Here is a 14419-nt window from a genome sequence, read left to right as displayed (position 1 = left end):
TTGTTAAATGAAAAAGGTCTGAAAAGGGAATAAACAATGGCTTTTGAGTTTATAGTTCCCATAAAACCATTGCAATTATAATGAGTGATTTGTGTTGGCCAGGAGCAAAGTGAGGAGTTGCTGCATGGGTTTGTGGAGTGCCTGGAGACGGACGATGTGGAGGATGAGTGTACTGCCGATAATGAGATAGCCAGCCTGGACACAGAGACCACACCTGCCAGGACACATAACTCCACGAGACAATCTCTCCTAAAGGTATAACGGTATCATAGGAAGTGTTTTGTGTAGTTCCCTTACATGCAGAAAGGAAATATCAACAACACTGATCTATTTCAGTGCTATCTCTATTGTATGGAATATGTTAGGTTACTAAGTGCACAAGGTTATATTCACACACCATGTTGTATTGCAAGTTCAGCTTGACATAAAAAGTACATGTTTTGGTGCATATAATGTTCAACTAGATGCTGCAATGCAGATGAGCAACAATTTTAGCATAAGACTAGTAAACAAACTTCCATTCAGCATGTCATCTTTGTTACTGCCAATTTATATGTAAGTTCTGACAAAATTAACACCTAACATATTAAAAGAAACACAATTTCAGTTTGATGCAATCTGATTCAAAGTTTTCCTTCCTTGAAGCTGATGATAACCTCACTTGATCTGCCTGCCCCAAACTTGGCCCACTATCTCCTGGGATTTGAGTTAAGGAAGCCAGTCAGTCAGACCAACTTACAGGACCAGGGTAATTTATTTCCATTCAGGATTTAAAGGTGAAATGCACATGCTACAAATTTTAGTATTCTTTGCTTGACCAAAGTTTATTTTTTGGGAGGGAACCATACTGCATGCATTTCATGTTAGGAACCTCTTTCATACAAAATACAATGAATAAATCAGAAGTTGTAAACTGTAGTAATAATTGGTTCCACAGGTATCCTAGGATCACCAAAGACCTGTCTTCACGCGGTTCTTACCCTGCTGGGCCGTGGGGTAGGTCAGGGAGGGGCAGGACCACAGTGTCTTACTGACTCCCCTGTCACCGCTGAGCTCGCGTTCAAGCTAATATACCTGTTGGCAGCCAACAAGGACACGTCTTTAGCCATGCTGAGATACCTGCGAACATCACACGATTTCCTCTACAGGCAGTTACAATACCTACCTTATGACCAGAAAGATTACAGTAAGAAGATTATTTCTATATTTCATACAGTACAGTTAAGCTTTGATTCTGTTAAAATATTGTGCCAATTCTTTCCTGGAAAAACTATCCCAGTGATTTTGTCTACTTATACAGAAAAAACACTATGTATATTATCCATCCTTAGAGCTCACTATATTATCAGACTGAGATTACTAATCTATTCATGAACCTGTCATTTTCCTAGAGCATCCTGTGACCCAGCACCAGTCGTGGTTGTTGAAGACAATAGCGGTGGAGCTGCGTGTCACATCTCTCAACAGGCAACGCTCACACACACACAGGCTCATGAAACTGCTTCTAGATGATTTTGATGAAGATCAAACTGCAGGTGTGCTACTTTTGGGGTGGAATGTGTGAAGATTTCCAGACAAATTGGGAGTTTTTCTTATGAAACAGTTAGCATGTAGATATCATAATAAATAACTGAACATTTGTATCTGAATTGGCTTTCATATGGGTTTTACCAATTCAGACACTGTGAAGAAAGATATGGATCAGGAATTCCACTCAATTGAAAGCTTTTGTAAATTCCAATTTCTTTTAGAGGATCTGTGGAGTATGTTACTGTATTTAACAAAAAAATTAAATGAGACATCAGAAATGTGCAATGAGTTTAAGCTGCAAGTTCTGCTACACTCTACAGCCTTCATTGACATTTTCTGTTGCGGGGCCTGTTTCAGTGTTACAGCCAGCAGGAGGGAGGGTAGATGACTCAGAGTTTGTAGGATCCCGACTCGTGAACGTTACTGCACCTTCTCACTACTCCAGGAATGTCAGAGGTATAGTAGGCTTAGTTTTACACAAGAAGTGGCTTATATTGGGAATAGAATAATGTTGTCACTACATCAAGCAATGTTATATACTAGGGATGGCAAGGAGTACCCGAGTACTTGATCGATCGTCTGAGTACCTGAGTACTAATTTACTACTCGCGTACTCGGATAACATGTTTAAAATTCATGAAATGCATCATATACAGACAATGTAGTGTACTGCTACATTGTCTGTATATGATGTATTTCATGAATTTTAATTTTTTTTATCCAAGTGCGCGAGTAGTAAATTAGACACAAATTGGCGCATTGCCAATAAGACAATGTACGGTCCCTCTAATCATCTCTATGTACACAAGTGACCCATGAAAACTGGTGTTTTTGTCTAGACTTGTTTATAAGACTGGGTTGATTTTGAAAGCAAATCCAGCACTTTAATTTCTCCAAGTCTGTGGTAATGTTCAAGCCAAACAGTAAATTATCAACTAAATTTGTTCATTTGCTTGGAAGAAAATCACCGATTTAATGTCAGCTGTGAACTCTCTAATGTGGAGGTAGGTTAATATTTGAACAAGGTTACGCAGTTAAGGATTTATTTAAAGTATCATTTTTTCGTACAGCCAAAGGTTCATTCATATTTGTAGTAAAGTCAAATATATTGGCCATGGTTTGAAGGTTCTCAGGCGAGGATTATTGATTATTTTTCTGATATGGTATGTTTTCCCCAGCCTAGAAGCAATCTAGTAAATGGGATTATATGGTAAAGGCTGACTTATTTAAACACAAACCATTGCCATGCACCTTTTATGTTTCCACAGCTCATGCTGTGACGTCACAAATTGTACCGTTTGATCTGCAGCCGACAAACATGACACATTCCATTACCATAAATTGTTCAAATAATAACATGTATTAAAACAACACAGTTTCAGTGTACAAAAACCTCTTAAAATACATGTACATTGTATGCTTGTATCAGTTACATACACAGAACAATGTGTCCATGGATGAAAATGTTGATGAAAAAAATAATTTTATGGCTGTTAATTACGAGGACATGATAACTTAACCGATGAAATTTGTTTTTCAAATGTGTTAATAATAGCTGCATAACATTATAAAGCACCTACGTTAGGTCCTATAATTATATTTTCACAGTAAGTTTCTCCGAAAATCCACAGACATCTTTCTTTCTTTTATATCAAAGACATTATGTTGTTTATAACATTACATGTACCCAAAATGATATTAATCAACATTTTAGACACAAACAATGAGCCAGGTGCATTTGCAAAAATACAATTAAAAGCATTAAATCAATAAAGAATCTAACATTTATCAAACACTTTCATGTTTCACTGTAACATTGACCTCTATCGTAAAGCGACTTGTTGTCTTAAAGTGGTCGGTAATTATCCCAGGACACGTGTTGTAAACTTCTTTATAGTGCGTGTCAATGGAGTTGTTAACGCAAACATGTAAACCTGTCATCAAATTGCCTGAGGTCGCATTAACGGATCAATTTAACATGTGATTAAATAAAAGGAACTGGATTAAGTCTTCGTACTACTGAATAACGGGGTGCCTGTTTTTTCGGGGTTTACAACCATTGAATTATAGAGGACAAAATTGGGTCTGAAAAAATCGGTCTCATTAGCATGTTGGTCGTGAAAGGGGGTGGTCGCATATAGGGATATTACTGTATTACCTTAAGAAATAATATCTTGTAGAATAAACAACTAAACATATATCGCAGTAGATTGTAGTGTTAATTATGCGGCCTGCAAAGTCAGCAGCGTGGAATTAGTTCCCTGCTGTAAAAAAAACAAAGTGTGGGTTATTTGTGCCTATTGAACCAGCATACTTTATATCCAATGCCAGGCCTGCAGAACTGCTCAAACAATTTTCTGCATGTAGTGCCACAATTATATGCTCACTCGACACCAAAAAGCGTACATTTACACAACTTGCTGTTGGCGGCTTGCCAACAGCAAGTTGTGTAAATGTACGCTTTTTGGTGTCGAGTGAGCATATAATTGTGGCACTACATGCAGAAAATTGTTCAATATTACATAGTGCTAGATTTTTATATGTGCTTTTTATTATTATTTGGATACGTGTACTTTGTATTTTGAAGTTTAATGTTTGCTTTTAAATTTCATTCAATGTAATTTTGATTTTTTGTTCATCATTGAGCTCATATGCTACTTTTATGACGAGATAATATTTTGACATATATATATTGTTTACTTCATCACTTTATTGTTGTGTCACATATTTATGTATAAAAAAATAAAAAGGACAAATTAAAAGAAATAAACATTTTTTTTTTCATTTTTCTGTTTAAGTAAATTACACAATGATGGACTTATTGAAAGATGAAAATGGTCAATATATACATACATGAACATGTCTCTCCCGAAAACTAATTTAAGTTTTCCGAGTAATCGAGTACCATAGTACTCCATCAGAAGATTGTCTGGGTACTCAAGTACCAATTTCACCACTCATTGCCATCCCTATTATATACACATTGGTTTAATTGGAGCAGTTCTGCAGGCCTGGCATTGGATATAAAGTATGCTGATCCAATAGGCACAAATAACCCACACTTTGTTTTTTTTACAGCAGGGAAGTAAAACTTGGGAACTTTTGGAATCAGTGTGTGTATACCACGTGATAATTTGCGTCATAAATGCTACGTCGGAAGGCAATATTTTGCTTCTAATGAAAACTTTAATAAAGATAACTTCACTATTTCTTCACCATTTTCAATGAAACATAGCGCAGTCTAAGCCGCTTACAGAGCCCCACCTTTGGTCTTTTACCAGAGTTTGATTGAGTGTTTAGTTTCTTAAAACACTTCACAAAAACTTTTTCACAATACGGCCGTCTGACGGAGCAATGTCAAAACATATTCTGATGTAGCATATATGACGTAATTTATCACGTGGTATACACACACTGGGAATGAGCATAATTGTTTAAATATTATTAAAACATACCTGTTACTGTATCAGTGAATACAAAAAATGAACCTGTGAAAACTTCACTCATTCTCAATACTTCATTTTCTGCAGGCCGGCAGTACCGACGTCGTGTCATGTCACTTCTTGACACAATTTCCTTTGACCAGTCATATCCAGAACAAGTGCATCTGGAGTTCTTTGACCAACGGCTCATACAGCAAGTTGTGGCTAGTGTGGAGCGGCGGGATGAAGATGGGGTAACATTTTATGATGTGCAAGGGCTGCACAGAATCCTCATGAACGAGCTGAACAACCTGCAGGGAACCACCATGGCAGGACAGAGACAGATGATTCTGGAGGTAGGCTGTTTATGAACTCTGCCCCACTTTGTAGCTCACCTGTTTTAGGAATTCAAAATGTTGTGGTGTTCCAATAATCGTGGTATTATCGTAGCTGTATGCAAAATACAAAAAAATCATCACTCACAAAAATATAGAGATATTATCAACATGAATCAAGTTTTAGTTAATTTTTGTAGAGGTATGATCTGGTGTATAAAAGCAAAATTCTTGTTTCAAAGTAAAATATGTAATTACATTTTTTTCATATTTAATCCAATTGTTACAAAAATCTGTATCTTGTTATAGAGTATTTTGTGGTTGCTTCTGCTGTTCAATCTTTACACATTATTATCATAAATTGTTTTTAATATTTGAGATTTTATGAAAGCATGTATTGTCTATAATTTCCAGGAGATAAAGCTTGTACTAAGGATGGTGATAGAGCGTAACAGGGTGTGTACGAGCCTGCATTGGAAGCAGGTGGGGTTTGACGCTTGGAGACAGGTGACGGAGGTGGTCCTCTCTGCTTGTCCCTCCGACCTCTTGCAGGGGGAAACACGCCAGACAGTGCTGTTTGAGATTCTGCAAGAGCTGCTTATGAAGGTTAACAATTTTTATGTCTTAGCTTCATCTGTTTATTTATATTATGAACAGATTGCTATTTTAGGTTGGAGATGATTTATAAAACATGATTTCCTTGGTTTCATTACACTAGAGCCCCTAAATATGTTTTTTTTAATAGTCCCCACTAAATTAAGCTGTATAGGAATGAGCTTGTGATTTGGTCAGTTGGTTGGAGAGTCGTGTCCGCACACGTGAAAGGATATCCTAGGCCGTAACATTGCACATGAGTTTGTTACAAAAAGTTGGATAGAAAAACAGCAGAAGCTGTATACAGGTTGTGGTGATGAAATCTTTGTCAGGAATATTTTTAAGTATGACTTTCTTGTGTAAAATCATATAAAAGTAGATTCTAAGCCAGTTTCTCTGTTACCAAATCCTAAATCATTTGATATATAGGAGTGAGCTTGTAGGTCAGTCGGAGAATTTTAATAATTTTTGGTACAAATGCTTAACACCATGAAAATACAGGTCAAGTTTAACTTTGGTTAAAAACCATTAGTTTTTGAAAGTTACATGGCCCCTTTTCAACAGCATTGCCAAAAAGACCCTTTTCAACAGCATTGCCAAAAAAATATGGTGTTAAAAATAATTTGATGGAAAAAAAAAATGATAACAATTTTTGCAGCAAACCATCAATTTTTGATAGAGTTTTGTCCCCTTTTCAGCTTAGACTCGGCCAAAAAATTAAGGTGCCCAAAAGTAGTAACACATGACAGGTACAATGGATTTAAATATTTCTTGGTACACATGTTTCACACTAATACAGGGCAAAGTTCAACTTTGGTTACATTCCACCAATGTTTGAGTTATGGGCCTTTTTTCAAAAAAAGTTGGCCATTCATACTTTCAGGCAGCAAGTGGGGGTATGCGTCACTCCTGTGACAGCTCTTGTTATTTTACCTACAGAATTTATGAGACATTGTCCCTGATGTTTTGTAGTTTGGAAATTCATTTTCCATATTGGCTTTAGTTTAAACTTTATTTATTTAACAAATAGCATACGTTATATGTATAGAAATGAAATACATCACAATATGTTCGAGGATTAGAAAACAAGAAATAACTTATATTAATTCTGCTCCTCTACTTAGATAAAGTGCATAAGAAACAGATGAGACATTGCATCTATATGCTACATTGAAAATGATTATAATTGATAGATTTTGTCTTTTTAATATTATCTTAAAATGATAAAAAATGAAAATTGTTGGTTGCACACCGATTATGGAGCAGGCGTGATCAGCCCGATACGCCAGGGAGGGTTGGTCTTCGTGTATTGTTTGTTGCTGCTCATTGCTAACCGAACCGCCTAGAGGCAGTTATGTACGATTGCACAAGTGAAAATATTGCTTTGTTTTGTTCAAATGAAAGAGTTTCGTTTCCATAGAGGAGATTTTGATAAATAGGTGCACATGGCATAGTTGCACCTAAAACTATACGAGCAGCCTCATTTTGCACAGACTCTATATCAGATTTTTGCTGATTTGTGCAGTTGTCCCATAAGATGTCACCATACTCCAAAAGCGGTCGAATAAAAGACATGTACATTTTTTCTAAAGAGGGACGATTAAGGTGATACTTTAAGGACCTAAGCAGACCGATACGTTGCCAAGCTTTTCCCAACATTAGAGTGATGTGCTGTGTCCATTTGGCATCGTTTGAGAGTGTTATACCGAGATGTTTATGTGACTCAACTTGTTCTATTGGAATATGGTTCATGTAAAGTTGTGGATGTACAGGCTTATTGTGTTTTCTAGAAAATATCATAGACTTAGACTTGGCTGGATTGAAGGAAACAAGCCATGTTCGGGACCAGGAGTAGACGGTTTGAAGATCTCTGTTAAGTACAGTGCTAGCTGTGTCGGGATGGTCGACCACGATGTATAAACCTGTATCGTCAGCAAATAAGCGAATATTGGCATTGATGTCCGTTGTGATGTCGTTTATATAAACGAGAAAGAGAAGTGGGCCGAGAATTGACCCCTGGGGGACACCGGCGTTGACAGAAGACAAAGATGACGAGAAACCAGCATATAACACACGCTGTTGGCGAAATGATAGATAGGAAGAGAACCAACGAAGCAAAGAGCCAGAAATACCAAGAGCAGATAGTTTGTGGAGGAGACCTCGATGCCAAACCCTATCGAACGCTTTAGAAATATCACAGAAGACTGCGCGGACTTCTTTGCCATCGTCAAGCGCTTTGCAGACGTCATTGTATAAGAATGTGAGCTGGTTGATTGTAGAGTCACCCTTGATAAAGCCTGATTGGAGAGTGGATAAAAGTTTGTTACTAACAAGATAGTTATAAAGAACCTTGTGGATACAGCGCTCCATCAGTTTTCCAAGACAGCTGAGCAACGAAATAGGCCGGTAGTTGGCTGGATTAGACGGGTCTCCTTTTTTAAAGATCGGAGAAACGTTTGCAAGTTTCCATGACGACGGAAAAACAGATTGACGAATTAGTTTACTAAAGTATATGGATAAGGGCGTAGCAAGGACAGGTGCACCCTCTCGTATAAGTCTGGGACTGACAAGATCGGGTCCACAAGCCTTTGAAGGGTCGATAGAGGTGATCGCATCTAAGACTTCTTGAGGAGAGATGACGATGTCTGATACGACTAACGTAGCATTTCGTACGTGAGGGAGTGGTTGAGTGCTTTCATCTGGAAGTGTTGATTGTTTACAGAAACAGTTGTTAAGCATTTCAGTTTTCTCTTGATCTGTTGACGCAGTGCGATCATTTTCTATTAATGTTGGTAAAATTGCATTTGTTTGTTTATTTGTAAAGTTTTTTACTAATTTAAACCATTTTTTAGATGAGATATTGCTACTATTAACTTGAATGATTAATTTGTTTTCATGTTCTTCTTTTGCCTTTCGAATTGAGTATATGACTTTATTTCTGGACCTCCTAAAATTTGACCAGGCTGTCTCAGTGTTTTGCCGTTTAGCTAATTTGTGTAATTTTTTCCTGACTTTTATTTGTTTCAAATCATATTGTTTATCCAAGGGATGTCATTAGGTCTTATTGTTTCATTTTTATTTGGTATTGTTTGTAAAGCTGCTGAGATAATTGTATCTGATATACTGGATGCTGTCTGATCGATGTTGTTTGAGTTGAGAATGGTTTCCCAGTTTGTTGCTTGCAATTTATTTCGGAATTCGCCATAGTTACCCTTGTCGTAAAGCCATATGTGACGTTTATAATTGCTTGTTTTGAATATTGTGAATTTAAGTACGCAGACTATTGGGCAGTGATATCTTGTTAGAGCTGGGGTGATAGGATCTGATACGAAGCTGGATATTACATTATGTGCATGCTTTACGATAAATACATCAATAATACTGTTTGAATGTTCTGTGAAATGAGTGGGATTATCTATTAATTGATGTGCATTGTACGAGTTAATAAGATTTGAAAGTTTGTTGGATGGAATTGATTGGTTAATATTGAAATCTCCTGCGATAAGAATGTCGTCGGCAGCTTGGTTAAATGCTTGGTCAAAGCTGTGTTCCATAAGGTTCCAATGGTTATTGTTAGAGTTTGGGGGGTGATAGAATCCACCAACCAATAGTTTTTTCCTAATAATGTTAATTTCTATCCATATGGCCTCTATACCGTTAACAGGCAGGTCAGTCCTTTCGGTAGCTGTGATACCATCACGAACGTAAATTGCGACCCCGCCTCCAGGCCTACCTACTCTGTCACAACGGAATGGATGGCTAAAATTGGCAATTTTTATATTTTCGCTGGAAATCTCAGGGGAAAGCCAGGTTTCAGAAAATATAAGAATGTCATAGTTTTGAAGTTCGACCTCTATGAGTTCAAGTTTTGATCGTAGACTCTGAATATTGAGATGCACAACGCTGAGCCCACTGTCCATTAAGTCGCTGTAAGAAGATGAAAGAAATGAAGTATCTAGGTCGTCCGAAGTGGAAGTTGGTCCTGGATTTGGATGAACATCTCCGGATATAGAAAGTAAACGAGAAGATAGAAACAAAGCTGTTGGACGGTTAACAAGTGACCGACAACGCAGAACGGAAACAATAGGAAACGTCATTACGGAGGATAGAACGTGTTACTTGAGACTGAATCGGGCGTTGTCGGGAGCAGACAACAAAACATACAGAGAACCCTATAACGAACCAGGCAGCCAACCCCACATCCATGTGCGACAAAAAGCGTTATTGTATATTTAGTCAAGTTGAACAACATTCTGATAAAATTAATAAAAACGAAAGATGTGGTAAAAAGTAGATAACTTTTTAGCATTTTTAATTGTGAATATGAGCAAATAAGAGTTACTTGTTACTTGAGTTATTTCCGAATATGTACGCATACATACGTTTGACATGGTAAGAGATGGTAGTAATAAAAATGAAGAAGAGCAACAAATACTGCCTAAAATTGATTAACTTTAACAACTGAAAATTTTAAACCAACGATTTTTAGGTATTATGTCAAATGGCATTGTTAGCAAATAAAATATGACGATAAACAATAGCACAAAATGAATAGCTATATTAAACGTATTTAAATCTTATTCAATCGTACATCAGATACAATATACAAGAAGTACAAAATTATGTAGATATATGTCAATATTCAGCAAAGCGTCAAAGCACTAATGTTCCGCGTGGTGACCACAAACTAAGGCGAACCATTCATGGATTCACACCGTGCACGGGTTTACTATACTATCATAAGCGGTTGTAAGAAGACTGACGTATACTGTCGAAATAAAGTCACGCGACATTGTTTGTTGGCGGTTTGCACTTGTCGAGATCTTCCTGGGTCTCGATTCGGAAAACTCGCCCTGTTGAAGCCTTGATTTTGATAGTGCCGTCAAATGTCCAAGCGCTGTCAATGACCTTTTTCTTGGCCAGTTGCCTAGCCTGGTAGAAAAGGTCGCTTCGAAGTGGAGTAAGATGTTCATTAATGAACACACCTTTAAAGTTCGAATCCTTGAGCTTGGATTTTGACCTCATGAAGTTGGAGCGCGCGCGGTATGAAACGAACTTCACTACAACATCACGGGGCTTGTTAGCCGAAGATTGTGTTGCACCCGTCTTTGGTTTGCCCAGTCGATGAGAGCGATCTATATCTGCCAGTGTGATAGCACAGCCTACCTCCTTTGCAACATTAAGTATTTTATCATCCGTCGACTCATCAGTACACTCAGGTAGGCCGGACACTCGCACACAGTTTCGACGACTGTACTGATTTGTGTGCTCTAGGTCAGAAACTGTAAGTGCTAGCTTTGATTGAAGAGCATTGACCTTTGTTCGAATGCTAGCATTTTCCTTTTCGAGCGTGTCGACCTTTGTGGTTAAATGGGTAAGAACGCCGTCGACGACATTTGAAACAATAGTAGTTAGTCGTGATTCGAATGAGGAGGCTAGAAGTGCACTAATGCGTTGAACGTCCTCGTCTTTTAAGGACAATTGAGGCGAATGGTTTGATATGTCTTTCATTTCGGGATTATCAGACATATTCGACGACGATGACTGTGCCCTCTGTTTCTTAAAGTCGTCCCTGTCGAATGGTGAGGACAAAACCCGCTTGCTTTTTTCCGAAATTACTGGGGTTTGTTGACCTTGAGGTGGTTCACTCATGTCATGTATTTTTTACGCTGAGTATACCTTTGATATTTTTTGCATGGGTGGTTGGTCTCGTGATTTATTGTTAATGGAACAGGTAAAGTAGTATTGTTTATGGTCAGCTCCAGCTGAGCTTAACGCAGGTAGAGAAGTTACGCAAATTTATGAAAATAAACGAAACCAGTTGAAGAAATAGCGTCTTACTCACAGATAATAATTCATTGTCCTTAATGAATCCATTCACACTTTTTTAGCTCACCTGTCACATAGTGACAAGGTGAGCTTTTGTGATCACAATTTGTCCGGCGTCCGTCCGTCGTCCGTCCGTCCGTCCGTAAACTTTTACTTTAATCGACATCTCCTCATAAACCGCTTAGCCAATTTCATCCAAACTTCACAGGAATGTTCCTTGGGTGGTCCCCTTTGAAAATTGTTCAAAGAATTGAAATCCATGCAGAACTCTGGTTGCCATGGCAATGGAAAGGAAAAACTTTAAAAATCTTCTTCTCCCAAACCACAAGGCTTAGGCCGTTGATATATGGTAGGTAGGATCACCAAATGGTCCTCTACCAAGATTGTTCAAATTATGGCCCGTGGGTCAAAATTGGCCCCGCCCCGGGGGGTCATGGATTTTCTCTAAAAAAACTTAAAAAATCTTCTCCTCTGAACTTACTTGGACTAGAGCTTAGATATTTGGCATGATTCATCGTCTAGTGGACCTCTACAAAGTTTGTTCAAATTATGGCCCTTGGGTCTAAATTGGCCCCGCCCCGGGGGGTCATGGGTATGCTCTATATGTTTATAGTTAAAACTTCAAAAATCTTCTCCTCTGAACTTACTTGGACTAGAGCTTAGATATTTGGCATGATTCATCGTCTAGTGGACCTCTACAAAGTTTGTTCAAATTATGGCCCTGGGTCAAAATTGGCCCCGCCCCGGGGGGTCATGGGTATGCTCTATATGTTTATAGTTAAAACTTCAAAAATCTTCTCCTCTGAACTTACTTGGACTAGAGCTTAGATATTTGGCATGATTCATCGTCCAGTGGACCTTTACAAAGATTGTTCAAATTATGGCCTTGGGGTCAAAATTGGCCCCGCCCCGGGGGGTCATGGGTTTTCTCTATATGTTTGTAGTGAAAACTTCAAAAATCTTCTCCTTTGAACTTACTTGGACTAGAGCTTAGATATTTGGCATGATTCATCGTCTAGTGGACCTCTACAAAGATTGTTCAAATTATGGCCTTGGGGTCAAAATTGGCCCCGCCACGGGGGTCATGGGTATACTTGATATGTTTATAGTTAAAACTTCAAAAATCTTCTCCTCTTAACTTACTTGGACTAGAGCTTAGATATTTGGCATGATTCATCGTCTAGTGGACCTCTACAAAGATTGTTCAAATTATGGCCTTGGGGTCAAAATTGGCCCCGCCCCGGGGGGTTAGGGTATTCTCTATATGTTTATAGTGAAAACTTCAAAAATCTTCTCCTCTGAACTTACTTGGACTAGAGCTTAGATATTTGGCATGATTCATCGTCAAGTAGACCTCTACTAAGATTGTTCAAATATTGGCCTTGGGGTCAAAATTGGCCCCGCCCCGGGGGGTCATGGGTTTTCTCTAAAAAAACTTAAAAAATCTTCTCCTCTGAACTTACATGGCCTAGAGCTTAGATATTTGTCATGATTCATCGTCTAGTGGACCTCTACAAAGTTTGTTCAAATTATGGCCCTGGGGTCAAAATTGGCCCCGCCCCTGGGGGGTCATGGGTATGCTCTATATGTTTATAGTTAAAACTTCAAAAATCTTCTCCTCTGAACTTACTTGGACTAGAGCTTAGATATTTGGCATGATTTATCGTCTAGTGGACCTTTACAAAGATTGTTCAAATAATGGCCTTGGGGTCAAAATTGGCCCCGCCCGGGGGTCATGGGTATACTTGATATGTTTATAGTTAAAACTTCAAAAATCTTCTCCTCTTAACTTACTTGGACTAGAGCTTAGATATATGGCATGATTCATCGTCTAGTGGACCTCTACAAAGATTGTTCAAATTATGGCCTTGGGGTCAAAATTGGCCCCGCCCCGGGGGGTTAGGGTATTCTCTATATGTTTATAGTGAAAACTTCAAAAATCTTCTCCTCTGAACTTACTTGGACTAGAGCTTAGATATTTGGCATGATTCATCATCAAGTGGACCTCTACAAAGATTGTTCAAATTATGGCCTTGGGGTCAAAATTGGCCCCGCACCGGGGGGTCATGGGTATACTTGATATGTTTATAGTTAAAACTTCAGAAATCTTCTCCTCTTAACTTACTTGGACTAGAGCTTAGATATTTGGCATAATTCATCGTCTAGTGGACCTCTACAAAGATTGTTCAAATTATGGCCCTGGGGTCAAAATTGGCCCCGCCCCTGGGTGGTCATGGGTTTTCTCTATATGTTTATATTAAAACAAATCAAAAATCTCCTCTGAACTTACGTTGTTTAGAGCTTAGATATTTGGCTTGATTCATCGTCTAGTGGACCTCTACAAAGATTGTTCAAATTATGGCCCTGGGGTCAAAATTGGCCCCGCCCCTGGGTGGTCATGGGTTTTCTCTATATGTTTATATTAAAACAAATCAAAAATCTCCTCTGAACTTACGTTGTTTAGAGCTTAGATATTTGGCTTGATTCATCGTCTAGTGGACCTCTACAAAGATTGTTCAAATTATGGCCTTGGGGTCAAAATTGGCCCCGCCCCGGGGGGTTAGGGTATTCTCTATATGTTTATAGTGAAAACTTCAAAAATCTTCTCCTCTGAACTTACTTGGACTAGAGCTTAGATATTTGGCATGATTCATCATCAAGTGGACCTCTACAAAGATTGTTCAAATTATGGCCTTGGGGTCAAAATTG

The 14419-nt window shown here is 38.3% G+C and overlaps 1 protein-coding gene across 1 annotated transcript in view; it reads left to right on the top strand.

Annotated features, from left to right (window-relative positions):
* The window catches only part of LOC128238210 (nuclear pore complex protein Nup205-like), a 79693-nt gene that overhangs the window by 37239 nt on the left and 28035 nt on the right, over nucleotides 1-14419 (top strand). The window contains exons 20-26 of the mRNA XM_052953868.1: nucleotides 103-255; nucleotides 646-748; nucleotides 938-1186; nucleotides 1392-1535; nucleotides 1888-1986; nucleotides 5061-5308; nucleotides 5702-5893. Coding sequence (XP_052809828.1) covers nucleotides 103-255; nucleotides 646-748; nucleotides 938-1186; nucleotides 1392-1535; nucleotides 1888-1986; nucleotides 5061-5308; nucleotides 5702-5893 — 1188 coding nt within the window. The remainder of the gene's footprint in view (nucleotides 1-102; nucleotides 256-645; nucleotides 749-937; nucleotides 1187-1391; nucleotides 1536-1887; nucleotides 1987-5060; nucleotides 5309-5701; nucleotides 5894-14419) is intronic.

This window comes from Mya arenaria, chromosome 6 (genome assembly GCF_026914265.1).
Source record: "Mya arenaria isolate MELC-2E11 chromosome 6, ASM2691426v1".
Lineage (NCBI taxonomy): Eukaryota > Metazoa > Mollusca > Bivalvia > Myida > Myidae > Mya > Mya arenaria.
Note: the sequence above shows the minus strand (reverse complement) of the source record. Positions and strands in the feature narration are given on the sequence as shown.